Raw genomic sequence first — 17,866 nt, forward strand, 5'->3', positions numbered from 1 at the left:
GGAATTGATTCTGAGGGCCCTAGAATCTCTGGCGGCTGCAATCCCTCTGCTGCCATTGGCCCGGTTGAACATGAGGGTTCTACAGTGGACCCTCCAGGTACAATGGTCCCTGTTTTGCAACCCTCTGTCTCACCCCATTTCCTTAAGCAAGGTTTGCAGAAAATCGCTCCTGTGGTGGCTCCAGTCTCCCAACCTCCACACGGGACGTCCCTTCTCACTACCTCCACCAGTCGACAGTGACCACGGACGCTTCTCGCCTGGGGTGGGGTGGGGAGGCATTTTTCAGGCAGAACAGTCCAAGGCACAGGGAACAACGTGGAGACCTCTTTGCATATCAACATCCTAGAGATGAGAGCGGTGATTTTGACATTGCAGGCACTACACGATACAGACAGACAACATGTTGGTTGTCTGGTACATCAACAAACAGGGGGGAACCAGGTCTTACCACCCTTTGCCGCGAGGCCATGAGAGTGTGGGAATGGGTGATTTCCACCAACCGCTTTCTCATAGCAACGCACATTCCGGGACGGTCCAACATTCTAGCGGACAGGCTCGGTCGTACTATCCTGACTCCTTACGAGTGGTCTCTCAACCAGCGAGTTGCAGAGCAAGTATTTGCCCGATGGGGGCGACCTTGTTGCGATCTTTTTGCCTCTCCTTCAAACACGAAATGCAGCGATTACTTTGCTCTAATCCCCCCTCCAGGGAAGTCCCCGAGAGACTCTCTAGTTCATGCTTGGCCTCCCGGTCTGCTTGATGCTTACCCTCCTCTACCCCTGATGTTGAAATTGTTACAGAAAGCCAGGCAGCTGGGGAGCAAAATGATCCTCATTGCCCCATTCTGGCCTCGTCAGACGTTGTTCCCTTACCTATGGTCTCACCTAGAGTATCCACCATGGATTCTGGATCTCATTCCGGATCTAGTCTCTCATCCTCTCGGTCTTCCGATTCCGAACCTGGTCAAACTCAAGCTGACTGCTTGGTTGCTCCAGTTCCACTCCTCATAAGGACTCCTGGGATCTCATCACCAGTCAAAGCCATTCTTGTAGCAGCTCACAAGCCTTCCACCAGGAAGGTTTATCGGAGTAAGTGGAAACGCTTCACCATTTGGGCAGAACACCGTCGTTTAGACCCTTTTACAGCCCCGATATCATCGATTCTAGATTTTCTAACCTCTCTCTTTCACCAGGGGGCTAGTTCTTTAACAGTCAAGGTACAACTGGCAGCAATCTCATACTATCATGTGGGGCAAGAGTCTGGTCCTCTTATCACTTCCAAACTGTGTAAGAATTTCCTCAAGGGTACCTTCCTCCTTAGGCCTCCAGTTAAAGAGGTGGTACCTCCATGGGATTTATCCTTAGTCTTGCAGGCCTTGAAAGGTCCCCCATTCGAACCGGTGGCCACGGTTGATCTCAAATTTCTCTCTTGGAAGACAGCCTTTTTGGTGGCCATAACTTCAGCCAAAAGGGTATCGGAATTGCAAGCCCTTTGTGTCAAACCACCATATCTGGTTTTTCACCCGGATAGGGTTTACCTCCGAATCAACCCGTCCTTTCTACCTACGGTATCTTCAGAAGCGAACATCAATCAATCTCCCAGTGTTTTTCCCCAACTTTCATAACAAAGGAGAGTACAAGCTACATTCCTTGGACTTACACAGACAATTACGTTTTTATATCTGTAGAACTGCTGGTCATAGGCAATCCGATCAGTTATCTCCTTTGCCAAAAGTAATTTCGGAAAATCAGTTTCTAAGGTTTCTCTCTCTCGATGGACCTCGAGTTGTATTCTTTTAGCATATCTGAGTTCGGGGAGATCTGCACCTCAAGGAGTCCATGACCATTCTACTAGGGCCATTGCCACTTCTGCAGCCTTTCAAGCTAGGGTTCCACTGGATGACATTTGTTCCGCAGCTACTTGGGCTTCATCTCACACCTTTATCAGCCATTATAAAATAGATGTTGTTTCCCGAGGTAGAGCGTCCTTTGGCTTTGCGGTGCTCCGGAATATCCTTCCATGAAGGCCACCCAAGACTTAGGTAGCTGGGGACTCTGTCCCACAGGTTGCTGACAAATGAAGTTCCTACTTCAAATTAAGAAGTTATGTACTCACCATAACATTCCATCTGAGTAGGTATCTTCATTTGTCTGCAACCATCCCCCCCTCCTTCCCCCTGACCGATTTGATTGCTCTTGTGTTATTAGCATATGTTCCCATTGGGACACCTTTTATCTGTTGTGCTATGGGGCAAACTTGTTCTGAGGTCAGTTAGGGCAGGCAGGGGATTATGTGTAAGGGGGAGGAGCTAGGAGCTCGGATCTATGCTATGATAGAAGTTGCCGGCTCGGATCCGAGATCGGATCTGTATCCCACAGGTTGCAGACAAATGAAGATACCTACTCAGATGGAACGTTATGGTGAGTACATAACTTCTTATTACCAACGTTCAAACACAAACTGAAGAACAGACAACCAAAATATGACACCAGACTCCCCCTGCAGCCATTCCAATGTCCCATTACCTGGCTATTTTGTCCCTTTTACCATAAACACTAATGTGTACAATATAGCACAGTGCACAAACATTAATAGACATTTGCTAATTAATGCAGTACTGCCTCACAATGAAAATAGACTTGGCGTTAAAACTTCTCTGCCCTTGAAACTCACATTCATTGAAACAGCCTTGAAACCCACACCACATCCAAAGAAAATGCATCTGGCCAGTGTTGGATAAAGATTACCTTTGGGCTGTTTTCAAATCATTGGCCCCTTGCACACAAAACAAGAAACATACATGTGTTCTTTGCTACACCTTCCTGACTTTATTAAGTTGTATTCCTTGTACAATACAGCACACTTGTTCGAGTGCATTTTAAATTTATTGTTTGAACATTTTTCCAATAGGCAATGAAACAACATGCATGAACTAATAATGTCAAAACTGCCAAATTTCAAACATTTCCATCATAAAAGTCTACTTCCACGCCCACACTATTAATTAAATAAATAAATGTGTGTGTGTGTGTGTGTATGTGTGTGTGTGTATGTGTATGTATATATATATATATATATATATATATATATATATATATATATATATATAATATGACAGTAGTGAGAGCCATAGGCATCTTCCACAGCTTCTTGCACTTATTTTCAATTTCATTTTTTTGGGGGGGGCATTGCTTGTATAAATTTGGAAGGTTGCTAGAATAAAATGTTACCATGCATTTCACTGCCAAGTCTTGAACCTAGAACCCTGTGTACTATAGTCGGAGCAACTTACCACTATGCCAAATCAGCAGTTTTCTGTAAGACAGGAAGACAAACTTAAATGGCTATCATTTAGTGAATTCAGTTCTCATCATAGTTCTCAAACTCTTGGCACAAAAAAATCTGGACAAAGACAATAATGTAATACAAAATTCATTTCTCACTTCTCACGTCTCACTGAAGCTCTCAAAGTCCTAGCACAAAAAACCTGGACAAAACCAATAATGGGGGATTACAGCCCCAAAAGAGGGTCAAATTTCAACTACTTAACTTAAAAAATTGCTAGAATAAAAGGTTTTGTGTTGCCATTTATTTTCTGAGGAGTATGAAGTCTGAAATTTCATGCCTGTCATTATTTATTGAATTCAACCCTTCAGTGATTTCTTTGCCATAAAAGTCCTGAAAACCACAGAATCTGAAGTAGGCAGACTTCATTTGTCTGCAACCTGTGGGTATTGGATCCGACCTCGGATCCGAGCCGGCATTTCAAAAGCTTTAGGCTCCGAGCTCCTAGCTCCTCCCTCTACCCATAATCCCCTGCCAAGCCCTAACTGACCTCAGATTTCGTTTGCCGCTTTCAAGTTGCAACGGACTCCTCGAGCTCCTGATTACAGATAAGAGTTTTGACTAAAAAGTTTTGGAAAACTTTAATTTTATAATTTGATTAGTTAGAGTGTATGTGTTAGGCTTTCCTCTCTCTATCTTTTTAATTTTTCTTCGGGTTTTTGCGTAGTTTGTGTGTTTGTGTGTTCTGTGTGTTTTAGGCCTGTTAGGGCTTAAGAGGTCTGAAGCCCATAAGGCAGTGTTCTCTAAATGTACCGAGTGTGGCCATAAGCTGTCCCCAGCAGATGGCCACACTTGGTCAAGAATCTTGGGGGTTGAACACCTGTCATCTGGTTGTACCATTTGTGCAGGGTTCAACCCCCGAGCTTTAAGGGAGCGGAGGTCCAAGCTCATTCTGGCGGGACTTCTCCCTCCAGATGCGGCTCCGGCCTCTGCCCCTTCTAGCCAGCAGCCTTCTGTGGGTGCTGTGGTCTCCTCTCCCTCGGGTGGGACTCAACCTCCCTCAAAAAAGCTGGAGGAGAAGGAGACTTCAAGGGAGAAAGAGAAGGAGGAGAGACACAGGGAGAGGCACCACAAACGGAGAGCCGAAACCTCAAGTTCGGCTCCTCCGTCTAAACGGGCCTCCCCTGTGTCTTCTAGATCTCCTCCTCCTCGGCTCCACTCCCCTCGGTTCTCTTCTGGGCCCGAGGAGGAGGCTAGCCCTTCAGTGAGGTCCCCGAGGCGGCTCTCTAGGCCCGCTTCGGTGGCCTCAACTAGATCCACCTTTTCTATGAGCGAAGCTGACATGGACCGGATGATGAGGCGTTTCATCCAGGCCCAAATGCAAATGGGAGTGCTCTTAGCCCCCCCCATCCGGGAGGGGCTTTGACCCCTTTTTTCGCCCCCTTGGCTCCTTCTCCGACCCACATCCTGGGTTCGGAGCTGTCGGTGCCGGGCAGAGTTGGATCCGGGGGTGGGTCTGATCCGATAGGTCGGCGCACCTCGACCCCTTTTTTCGCCCCCTTGGCTCCTTCTCCGACCCACACCCTGGGATCGGAGCTGTCGGTGCCGGGCAGAGTTGGATCCGGGGGTGGGTCTGATCCGATAGGTCGGCGCACCTCGGATCCGACCCATCCCATGAGTGCTTCGGGTACTTTGGACCCGACCTCTCGGAGCCGAGGGCCGAGCCTCTGATCCGAGGGAGCTGTTGTGTCTTCAACTCCGTCTAAGTCGGAGCACACCGGTCTCTCGGATCCGACGGTTTCGGCTCCGACTCCGGTCCGTGCGTCTGATCCGAGTGGGGGTCGGCTCTCGGGGCTTAGAGAAGCTGGCTCCCCCTCTGCCTTCGACGTAGTGGAAAGGGCGCTGTTGAGGACTACTGGACCCCCGGTCCCTGCCACTGCTCCACCCCGCACTCCCTTGCAGTTGGGACAGGCTCCCATCAGCCGGTCCCAGGGACAGCCCGCCTCGATGTCCCAAGTAGTTCCCTTGGAACATCTAGCTGCTGAAGAGGACTCGGACAGTCCCCCCGAGGAAGTGCCTCGGAAGCGTAAGTGCAAAAGGAGGCACATGGACTCCCCAGAGTCCATTACCGAAGACACAGACTTGAATGAAGGGGAGGGCTCCCCAAGATCACCCCCGGAAGACGTCTCATTTGGAGACATTATGGAGATGTTAAGGATCAAGGGGGGGTGGTCTGCCCCCAAGGCCTCCTCAGACGAGTCTGTGTTCTTGGAGGCATTCGAGGCGGGCCCATCTACCTCTTGGGTGTCCCTCCTGCCGATCCTCTGGTGGATCTTATATCCACCAGAGCATGGAAGGATCCGGACACCATTGAGCCTGTACCCAAGCGTCCAGACCGTATCCTGAGCCCCCCGGCGGACCGCACTCACTGGAGCAAAGGCCCCCCGGTAGATGCCATGATGATGGCGGCAGCCACTAAGAGGGAGTTGGCACAAGAGAGTCCCTCTATGCATCCTCCGGGCAAGGAGTCCCGCTCGATGGATCGCATTGGGAAGCGAGTTTTTAGTTCAACAACCTTCTTTTTGAGAGCGCTGAACTGCATGGCACACGTTATCAGGATGCAGCGGGACCTGATTAAAGAGTACGCTGCATCTCCCCCAGAGTCCATGTCGGGGGAGGACAAACAAGTGTACTCCACCCGTATGGCCACTCTTAGAGCAGTTTCCAATACGTCTATGCGGCTACTTTCTCACGCTACCGAGGGAGCCGCTAGAGATAGCGGAGCGGGCCTAGTCATGAGGCGCCAGGCCTGGCTCCGCCACTGTGATTTCGCAGAGCCCTTCAAGGTGACTTTCGCGAATGCCCCCTTTGATGGTTCTGCCTTGTTTGGCAAAACTGTTCGCGAAACGTTAGTCCAGAGTGAGAAGGACGGGAAGACGCTGTCTGCCGTCTGAGTCCGCTTCTCAGCTCCCCAGAGGTCCTTCTCGAAGAACCAAAAGGGACAGAAGAAGATGTGGTTCCGGAAGTCGCAGCAGTCCCAACCTGCTCCGGATAACCAGTCCTTCCGTGGCAGAGGAGGACAGGGAGGTCACCGTCCTAGGGGCAGAGGGGCTCCTAGAAACTTTGGGTCCAGAGAACCTTTCTCTGACAGACCCACGCAGCAGCCTTGAAGGGTTGCCCGGCTGTCCGTCTCTGGAGGCAGTCGGGGGGGCGTTTTTCGAGGCACCTGACTTCTTGGGAGTCAATCACATCAGACCATTGGGTGCTTCGTGTGATATCCAGAGGTTATACCATTCCCCTGAGCAAAATTCCCAGATCCCGCAGCCTCCCAGATGTACCACCCGACCAAAGGGAGGGAGCAGCTGTCGAAATCGAGCAGCTGCTATAAAAAAGAGCCATCCAGCGCGTCCCCCGAGATCAGACCGGATCAGGGTTTTACTCCAGGTTCTTCTTTGTGCCAAAGAAAATGGGGGACTTAAGACCGATCTTAGACCTTTCCCTGCTGAACCTGTCGGTAACCAAGCAAAAGTTCCGGATGGTCACCCTACAATCTATACTCCCCGTCTTGCTGGAGAACAATTGGATGTGCTCTATCGACCTCAAGGATGCGTACTACCACATTCGGATGGACAGACGGTCCAGGAGGTTCCTTCGCTTCCGGCTGGGAGCCAGCCACTACCAGTTCAGGGTCCTCCCCTTCGGTCTCACCTCTGCCCCCAGGGTGTTCACTAAGGTACTAGCAGTAGTAGCGGCCCACCTGAGACTCCAGGGATTACAGGTCTTTCCGTACCTGGACGACTGACTCCTGACGGCATCATCAAGGCATCTACTGTGCTCAGCCAGGGACTATTTCCTTCTTATAGCCCCAAGGCTGGGCATCACCATAAACTGGGAGAAATCTTTACTGCACCCCACACAACTTATAGATTTCATAGGAGGAAGGTTGGACACAAGATCAATGCGGGCCTTCCTCACCCCAGACAGGCTGTCCAGCCTGAAGTGTCATATCACAGCAGTCCTACAACAGTTTCCGATGGCGGCTTCGGTCCTGAGGGCCCTGGGTTCAATGGCGGCAGCTATTCCAGTTCTTCTTCATGCTTGCTTACACATGCGGGTTCTTCAATGGACCCTACAGGTCCAGTGGTCCCCGCTATACTCCTCTCTCAACAGTCCAATAGCGGTCAGCAAGGCATGCAAGGACTCCCTGTTTTGGTGGCTCCAGTCTCCGGAGCCTCTAGCAGGGAGACCCTTTTGTGCTGCATTCCCCCGAGCCACGGTGACCACGGACGCTTCTCGCCTCGGGTGGGGGGAGGCATTCTGCGGGCAAGATTGTCCAAGGTACGTGGAACACCTCAGAGACCTCATTGCATATAAATGTCCTGGAAATGAGGGCGGTGCTCCTAGCGTTGCAAGCACTTCACAGCCTTCTTCCTACGGGGACCATTGCGATCCAGACAGACAACATGTCGGTAGTCTGGTACATCAACAAGCAGGGAGGAACCAGGTCCTATCCCCTTTGTCGAGAGGCCATGAGAGTCTGGGAATGGGCAATTTCCACCAAACGCTTTCTTGTAGCAACGCACATTGTGGGAAAATCCAACATCCTTGCGGACAAACTCAGTCGCACCATACTTTCCCCGCACGAGTGGTCTCTCAATCCTCTGATAGCGAAGAAGATTTTTGCCGTCTGGGGGCAACCCTGTTGCGATCTTTTTGCTTCTCACTCAAACGCCAAATGCGACAGTTTCTTCGCTCTACTTCCCCCACCTGGGGAATCCCCGAGCGACGCTCTGATGCATGCTTGGCCTCCCGGTCTCCTTTATGCCTGTCCTCCACTACCTCTGATGCAGAGGCTCTTGCAGAAAGCCAACAGTTTGGGGAGCAGAATGATTCTCATTGCCCCGTTCTGGCCTCGTCAGCCCTGGTTCCCTTATGTATGGTCTCACAAAGTAAATCCGCCCTGGATTCTGGATCCGATCCCGGATCTCATCTCCCATCCTCTAGGACTTCCGATCCCGAATCTACACACCCTGAAATTGGCAGCCTGGCTGCTCCAGTTCCATCCTTGATTAGGACTCCCGGTATCTCGTCACCTGTCAAGGCCATTTTAGTGGCGGCTCATAAACCTTCCACTAGGAAGGTTTATCGGAGCAAATGGAAAAGGTTTTCTATTTGGGCGGTCCAGAAAAGTATGGATCCTTTTTCAGCACCTATGTCTGCGGTGCTGGATTTCTTAACAGACCTCTTTCATCAAGGGGCTAGTTCTTCCACGGTAAAGGTACAAATGGCAGCGATTTCCCATTATCATATGGGTCATGAGTCAGCTCCCCTCATGACTGCGAAACTTTGTAAGACCTTTCTTAAAGGAGTTTTTCTGTTGAGGCCACCGGTCAAAGAAGCTGTACCACCTTGGGACCTAGCCTTAGTTCTACAGGCCCTTACTGCTCCTCCCTATCAGCCTGCAGCTTCTGCAGATCTAAAGTACCTTTCCTGGAAGACTGCTTTCTTGGTAGCCATCACATCAGCCAGAAGAGTGTCGGAACTTCAGACTCTATGCATCAAACCGCCTTACCTCTCCTTTTTTCCCGATAGGGTGTGCCTCAGGACCAATCCTTCCTTTCTTCCAAAAGTTTCTTCGGAATCTAATATTAATCAATCAATCAACTTACCTGTGTTTTTCCCCAATTATAAAAACAAAGGAGAATATAAGCTGCATTCTTTAGATGTTCATAGACAATTGCGCTTTTACATTCACAGAACGGCTGGTCATAGACAATAAGATCAGCTGTTCGTCTCCTTTGCTAAATTTGCTATGGGCAAAGCGGTTTCCAAAGTCACACTATCTAGATGGATTGCTAATTGTATTCTGCAGGCTTATGACACTTCAGGTAGGCCTGCTCCTCAAAGGGTTACGGCCCACTCTACTAGGGCAGTTTCCACGTCAGCCGCGTTTAAGTCCCGAGTGCCATTGGATGATATCTGCGCGGCAGCCACTTGGGCCTCGTCTCATACCTTCATTTCTCATTATAAGGTGGATGTTGTTTCCAGGGGAAGAGCATCCTTTGGCTCAGCGGTGCTCCGGAACATCCTTCCATGATGGGGCATTCACAGACACGCACACACGCAGAGACAGACACACACACTTCTGAAAACCTAATAATAGTCTGGAGCCAATGGCTTGCAACCAGCCAGCTTAAGGGCTCCATATCGCATTCAGCACAATAACTGCTTGTATCGCAGATGCGCACACACACACACACCCTTCTGAGAACCTACCCTTCCAAGCGGTCATGTCAAGCGAGCCACCGAGAAGAGAAAATGCAGCAGTGAGTCCGGAGCTCTGTATCGCATGATCCAGCTTAACGGCTCCGTATTGGCTTGCAACCAGCCAGCTTAACGGCTCCTTGTAGCATTCAGCACAATAACGGCTTGTATCGCGGATGCATACACACCCTTCTGAGAACCTACCTTTCCAAGCAGTCATGGCAAGCCAGGAGCCAGCCAGAGGAAAAAATGCAGCAGTGAGTCTGGAGCTCTGTATCACAATTCGGCACAGGCACACATCCCCTTCTGAAAACCTAAGAACCTCGCAGCAGTCATGTCAAGCCAGGAACCAGCCAGAAATCTGAGAAAATGCAACAGAGAGTCTGGAGCTCCGTATCGCATTCTAGTTTCTTTGTAGAGATATTGTCAAACAATCATTCTAAAAACATCTTTCATGTCTTGTGATTATACAAACATCAGTGTTTAACAGAAAATACACCCTTGGGATCACTTCATTGGCTCTGCTTGACAGAGGATAAGTTAATTAATCAATGGGGAGGTAATAGCCGACACACTCTGGCTAGGCTTATAAATGCCCTCTGGAAAGATAGCCTAGTACCTACCTATGAACCTATAATGTGTTACTAAAACAGTAAAAGTGTGAAGACATTTCTCATTTAAAAATACATCCACGTTTCAGAGCTTCCCCAACAGATGCTGGCCTGATGCAATGAAGAGAGCTTTCTGTTCAATAACAGTTCGCAACCAGCCAGAAAATTCAGCAGTTTAACAGCTCGTATCGCATTCAGCTCGCAACCAAAAATAATGTTTCCCTGTGAGTCCTTTGAATGCAAGTTATGTATATAGCAAGCAGCATTACACACAAAATAACGGCTGGCAAATTAAGTGCAGCCAAAAGATAATGTTTTCCCGCTCTCCATTTGAACAGCCAGAATGCAAGCTCAATTCCAATAGGCTGGTACCCCCCGACGGAGCTGACATCACACACATGATGACGCTGAAATCGTGGCACCCCATTATTTGGACCCCAAAACTCAGTAAAAACGGAGTAATTTGGGATGGTTGAGAGGTAGGATGCAGACTAATTCCTGGTCTTCAGGAATGCATGAGAAAAAGGCATCCGCTATTGTGGAAAGCCAAAAATACACAAATCAAACCTGCCGTAAAATAATGGGGAATGTAGCTTAATTTTTTCTCCTCCTTTTTATATTTTGTTGACCAACTAATCCTATGAAGTATAACCTGTTGTCAGTGTCTGGGGATATTTGAAGTGGTATTCATACTGATAAGGGGTTATCTGGGGAGACCACCCAAGATATTTCCCTACCGTTTTTGATGAGTGCTGTGGGATTTTTTACATCTACCTGAACTGCCACCAGATTGTTAAACGGAAGTCCCATGTACCCAATCTTTGCAAAGGATGACACCTCTAGAGAGCTGCACCCTGTTTTTAAAAATAAAGTTCAAAGGTCCATCCTACTTTCTGAAACATTGCGGGAATTGGCAGCACGCTCAATCTGCATTTCATGTCTGCATATTTACTAACAAAAGTAATAGTACATTTTTAACCATTTATTCAGTGTGCGCACCGTCTGGTACTGGAATCTTCACATCTAGCAGTGTAATTCTGTAATTCAGAATAATTAATGTTGTGACAAATGCATGTACCAGGACTAATCAGAAAGTTTTGTGCAGAAAGTTCTTCTCTTTTCAACACAAAAATTGTACTTGTGGTGTTGAAAGGAAAAACTGATATGTCTAGGGGAGGCAGCCTTAATGAATGTAAGGTGCTGCAGTGGGATGCTTGGAGCACTCAGACTAAACCGAAGGACCTGTTCCAGGCACTCCACTGCTGTGATTCTTTTAATGTAATTTTTTATTGTTTTATTTGGCCTTGGCCCAGAAGCGCAACCCCCCCCCCCTCCCGGTCATGTTCTGAACATCCACACAGTGGGGAAGGGTGTGCGTGTCAAGAGTGAAAACTTAAATGGTCTTAAGCCTCTGTAAACCACTCTAATTTTGTAGGAAATGCCCTTCAAACAGGCCTATAAAAAGCAGAAATGGGATGCAAATACGGCTTTCAGTTTTGTGACTTTGAGCATGATCTTTAATGCAGTACTGTAGTCATTACTGAAACACAAGTCTTAGAGCTGGTATAGTGATAGAATCCAGAATCTTTTGACCTTTTAGGTCAATGGCAGATGTGGTATTTGTTGAGCAGCTGACATTGAATTGTTTGTCATGACAACTGAGCAGGTGTTAATGTCTTTGTGTATGTATTTTTGTATGGCTATAGGTTTGAGTATGTAAAATGTAAACACACGTATATAATTTTACTTTCATCAGTGACCAGCCTTGAGCTGTTTATCCTTTTGTGAACTGTTGGTGCTTCTTGCTTGTGTCTCTTGTGTTTGCTGGAATTTTCACTAAGTAATACCTTAATGTTGACAGTACGATGTGAATGCCCTCATTCTGTTTTCCTTTTCAGGCTGTGCCATGGCAAACAATGTAGCTTCCTCTGCAGTGGACTCCAAGGCAGAATTGTCTACTTTATTGGAACAGTGGGAGAAGGACCATGGAAGCGGTCATGACATGGTTCCAATTCTTACCAAGTAAGTACATGAATTATTCTGTTAGTTATTTAAAAATAACTTTTCTTCATCAGGTCCACTGCTACATGTCTGTTAAGGTGGCCCTAGTCATTAGTGAGCTTACCTTTCAAACTAGCAGTGAAGTCTAGTTTAAAACTGGGAGGATTTAGTTATTGTTTGCATTGGGAAGAATTAAGAATAGTGCTACAAAAGTGTCTAGGTTCTGTCTTTCGCAAACCTGCAGAGGACGGGAGCTGAAAGGTTGTTCTGCAGTTGAAAGTAGCAGTAAGCAGAGTTGAACATTTTGAAAATATTTTGGGTGCCTGTGTGATTTGTTTTCTAGCTGTATAATAGCTCTAAACTCAAACATAAAAGCAATTCTAGTTGGAAATAATACTAAACCAATTTTTCAACCTAATAGTTTAATAAAGCAAAACAGTATTATAATAAAATACTCTTTTTAAGAAATGTATTACAACTAACTAGAAATTAGGATTCCTTGTACAGAGCTACTCCCATAATGAATGATTGCATTGTAGCTGCAAAGACTTTTCTGTGGCTTCCCCTTTCATGTCTTTAATCTATATTTCTTGCTTAGTTGGAGTGAGCTTACACTAACACTTACTGATGTTCATCGTGCATACAGCTGCAGTCATAACAGATGGGTTATCCTGCCGTCAGGCGGGTCCTTGGTCGGCCGAATTCCGAAGTCTAGGTCCGGCGTCGGTTGTCGTCGCTTCTTCCCTGACGTCAGTGCGGCAGGGGTATAAAAGTGGCAGCCAACGCCATTTTCTTCAGTCTTTCTTGCCGTGTGGTGCCTGAAGCAGAAGCAGTTCGCAAGTGCCAGTCGGCCAGCTCCTGAGATTTACGAAAGTATTTCAGCCGAAGTCTTCTTGAAAGCTAAGTACCCCGTTGGGGAAACTTTTCTTGCCTCAGACCGATGTCAGACAAAGTTAATAATTGCATTTCATGTGGGAAGCAAATACAGCATAAGGATTTCCACTCTTTCTGTATACCTTGCTTAGGCCCAGACTACGATGTCTCAGCCTGCCGTTTTTGTGCTAGATTCAATAAGCGCACTATTAAGCGTCGGGCGGAGTTCACCCTTCACTTTTTTGGCAAAAAATTTAATTATATTATGTCGTCGGATACTCCGACTCCAGTTTTGAGCAAAAAACGCAAAGATAAGGACAGACATACGAGGTCCGCACTACCTACTGAAACCACGCTAAGGCCGACTACCGGTTCTGCGGTACTCAGCGAGGCGCCTACAAAGCCCCTGAGTACCGATGACAATGCATTACCGGTGTCTTCATTACCCGAGGTTGCAGGCTCCTCTGCCCCCATTCCTACTACAGATCCCGACGCCACTCCTGGAGGGGAAACTCAGAATTTAGACAGGCCTGCTATTTCTGAAGGGGTCTTCAGGCCTTCCTCCTTCTCCATTAAAGCCTTCACTAAATCTAAAGCAGCCATGAAAACCAAAAAACAGGTTCCTCAGACCCCCTCTCAAGGCACCATGCCTAAAAAACAGATGCTTAAAATGGCTGAGGATTTGATTACTCTTATCAGGGGTTCTCAACCCCCCTCTGACAAAAGGCCCAGATTAGAGGAAGACTACCCTTCCTCAGATCAAGCTTCTATTACCTCAGAAATATGGACCAGGATTATGCCTATTCTCCATTCAAAGACTCTGATGCAGAGGAGTCTATTCCCTCGGTCTCCCCCCCTGAGGACTTCTCTTTTGGGGAAACCCTGCATACATTGAGGGAACACTTTCACTGGGAAGGCCAAGATTACAAGATATAAGGCTCAGGGAATTTCTTCTGCTCCCCCAGCATAGGCCTCTGGCTATACCTCCTGTTTTAGATAAATTGGATGATGTGCACACAGAAGCCAGCCTTAATCCTGATTCTTTGCCTCCAGCTCCTGTTAAACCAGACCGGTATTACCGGGTTCCTGACTCTCACCATTTCCTATATAAAAGCCATACTGCTGACCCAGAAACAATTTCACAGGGTCCCAAGGGAATTAAGGCCTCTACTGCTAAAATTCCATTACCTTCAGAGGGAGATTCCAGAGCTTTAGAAAGGTGGGGGAAAAAAGTGTACACCCCGGCCACTTTAACCATGATGGCATTAAACTGTCAGTTCCATATGTTAAAGTATCAACAGTTTTTGATATCTCAGCTGAAAAGCAAGATGACCCAACCAGATTTAAAAGAGTTGCAGGATTTGTTGCATGGTGCAGAGCAAGTGGGTAAACATACCTTGCAGTGTGGTTTTGATGCTTTAGAGGCCTCATGTAGAGCTGCTGTTACGGGGTCTGTTACACGTAGGCATGCTTGGCTTAAAGAGCAAACCTTACCAGATCATGTCAAAGCTAAATTATTAGATGCACCTCTTCAAAAAGATGTATTGTTTCGTGTTAAAGCTGAGGAGGTGCTAAAGAAAATGGAGGAAAAAGCGAAATCAATGCAAACAGTGAAAGATTTCCTGCAGGTACAGCCTCCACGTTTCAGCAGAAACTGGCCTTCAAAAAATTGGTCCTTTCCAGCCACGGACAGACCTCAAAGGGGGCAGATACAGGCGCCCAAGGGGCAGAGGGCAACCTCAAGGATCTTTCAGAGCCAGACAGTGGCAAGTACCAACCCCAAGAGGTGGAGAAGATAGATCACAGTCTTTTAGAAAACAGACACAATGACTTCTCCCTACACCTGCCAAGCAAAGCTTTAATGGCAGCACCTTTGGGCGGAAAACTAACATTATTCTCAAAAAATTGGCATATTGTTACAAAAGACAAATGGATTCTGGACATTATAGACAGAGGCTACAGGTTCCACTTTCAGACCCTTCCAAAAATGAGAGGCATGCCAAACCTGCTACAAAATCAGAGGGCAGAGGCACAAAAAAAAGTTTCAGCTCTCATGGACATGAAAGCAATTCAAGAGGTACCTGCAAAAGAACAAGGTCAAGGGTTTTATTCCAGACTATTCCTGGTACCGAGGAAAGACAAAGACTGGAGACCTATCTTAGACCTATCCATCCTAAACACATATCTACAGGTGCCAAAATTCAAGATGCTCACATTACGGCAGCTTCTTCCCATGCTGGGCAAGGAGTCTTGGCTGGTAACATTGGACCTCAAGGAGGCATATCTGCATGTCCCTATCAGACAAGATTGCAGAAGATACCTCAGATTTCTTGCAGGTTCAACCCATTACCAATTCTCTGCATTGCCCTTTGGTTTATCTACTGCGCCCAGAGTTTATGAAATGCCTGGCATCAGTAATCGCCTTCTGCAGACTACAAGGGATACAAATCTACCCATATCTGGACGACTGCCTGATCCAAGCAGACAGCAAGGACATACTACTGCAGCACCTGGCGTTTGTAATAAAACTGTTGAACTTCCTGGGATACACAGTCAACAAAAAGAAATCAAAACTAATACCCTCTCAACAAATAATTTTCCTGGGTGCCAGCTTGGATACAACCACCCAGATGGCCTACCTCACGCCAGACAAGCAAGGGCAACTGTCTCAATACTTCAGAAAAATGGCAACTTACACCAGGGTAACTGCAAGGAAAATTCTGCAGGCTCTGGGATTCATGGCATCTTGCATCCTACTAATCCCATGTGCAAAGCTGCATATGAGGAAACTTCAATGGTACCTGAAAAACTTATGGTCTCAACACAGCCACAGCTTGGAAGCAATTATCCCACTCATTCCATGCCTTCAAAAGGAATTTTTGTGGTGGACTCAAGCTTGCCAAAGAAACACAGGTCTTCTTTTCTGTGTACCTCAAGCAACTCAAATCATCACAACAGACTCCTCAGACTACGCCTGGGGAGCACACATGACAGATCAGTGCATTCAGGGAAAATGGACCAAAAGAGAAGCACCTTCACATCAACCAAAAGGAGATGCTAGCCGTGCAAAAGGCTATTATGACCTTCAAAGACCTACTGCATCCAGGCCAGCTATTGATAAGGACAGACAACACCACGGTGATGTGGTACATAAACAAACAGGGGGGAACTCATTCATACCCCCTGTGCAGGCAAGCCATGACCCTATGGAACACAGCACTGGAATTGCAAATTCAACTGCAGGCACAATTCTTGCCAGGGAAGGAAAACACACTGGCAGACAACCTAAGCAGAAATATGACAGATCCACACGAATGAAAGTTGCATCCTCAACTTTTCACAAAGATAACTCTGGTATGGGGACAGCCAGACATAGATATCTCTGCTACTCACAGAAATTGCCAGTTGAAAAAATTTTGTTCAAGGACCTATCATCCACAGGCCTGGAAAGTGGACGCACTTTCCTTAAATTGGGCAACATTGACAGAGTCTATGCCTTCCCGCCTCTTCCTCTGCTGCCCAAAGTTCTATTAAAAGCCAGAGCAGAGAGGCTGAAAATGATTCTCATTGTTCCAGACTGGCCAAGACAACACTGGTATCCACTCCTGAAGAGCCTGACACATTCCTCACTATGGATCCTACCTCTAGTCCCTCTTCTGTTGTCCCAGCACAACTACAAAACTCTTCACAGCCAGCTCAAAACCCTAAATCTAGCTGCATGGAGAATTCCTTAATTTCCCAACAGTTTCTCCTCTCCAAGGAAGGTGCAGGATGTCATCTTGGAGGCCAGAAGACCTTCTACTAGAAAGGCTTACTCCGCCAAATGGAAACTATTTTGTGCCTGGAATCAAGAAAAGGGACAGAATCCTTGGGTAATAAATATACCTGAAATTTTACAGTACCTAGCTGAGATGTTAAACAATGGATTTTCCTTCTCCTCCAAGAAGATCCACGCTTCAGCCATTTCTGCACAATACAACACAGGTCCTCCATTCTTCTCTCACCCTCTCTTAAGGCAGTTCCTCAGAGGGGCAAAGAATTTAAAACCCCCAAGGAAACCACCAGTCCTTGCTTGGGACCTCAACTACGTATTGGAAAAGCTGACCCTTCCTCCCTTCGAGCCAGCTTCTTCAACAGAGTTACAGTACTTGTCATGGAAAACGGCCTTTCTTCTGGCTATCACCTCAGCACGCAGGGTTTCGGAGCTACAGGCCCTCATGGCTGTGCAACCATTCATCATTTTCCATCAGGACAGAGTTTCCTTATGAACCAATCCTACCTTTATGCCAAAGGTAGTATCCAGTGTAGCTTTGAATCAGACTATCCACTTACCTACCTTTTATCCCAATCCACAAAACAAAGGGGAAAGACTACTACATTCCTTGGACATTCACAGACAACTTTGTTGCTACTTGGACAGAACAAAGCCATTCAGGAAATCTGAGCAATTCTTTGTGTCCTATGCTGTAGATGCTCAGGGAAAGGCTATTTCCAAACAATTTCAAAATGGATAGCCCACTGCATACGTTTTTGTTACTCATTCCATGGAAAAACTGTGCCTGCAAGCATCAGATCCCACTCCACCAGAGCCACAGCTACTTCTGCAGCCTTCCTCAGGGGGGTCCCTACCAAGGACATTTTGGAAGCAGCCACCTGGAGTTCAGTGCACACTTTCTCCAAGCACTGTCACCTCCCACTATACTCAAAATCTAGAGTGGGCTTTGCCACAGCAGTCCTGCAGGGCATCCTAGCCCCTCCTAGTTCCTCTTAGTGCCTACCACCCTTACTTAGCTTTGGGATGCTACCCATCTGTTATGACTGCAGCTGTATGC

At 47.3% G+C, this 17,866-nt stretch overlaps 1 protein-coding gene across 1 annotated transcript in view; it reads left to right on the plus strand.

Moving 5' to 3' along the window:
- Positions 1-17,866, plus strand: part of DCAF1 (DDB1 and CUL4 associated factor 1) — a gene marked incomplete in the record, with an annotated part of 1,406,260 nt that overhangs the window by 199,514 nt on the left and 1,188,880 nt on the right. The window contains 1 exon segment of the mRNA XM_044078852.1: positions 12,059-12,182. Within this exon segment, the coding sequence (XP_043934787.1) occupies positions 12,067-12,182 (116 nt within the window).

This window comes from Protopterus annectens, chromosome 7.part1 (genome assembly GCF_019279795.1).
Source record: "Protopterus annectens isolate FY-2018-M chromosome 7.part1, PAN1.0, whole genome shotgun sequence".
In the NCBI taxonomy this organism is placed as follows: Eukaryota; Metazoa; Chordata; order Ceratodontiformes; family Protopteridae; genus Protopterus; species Protopterus annectens.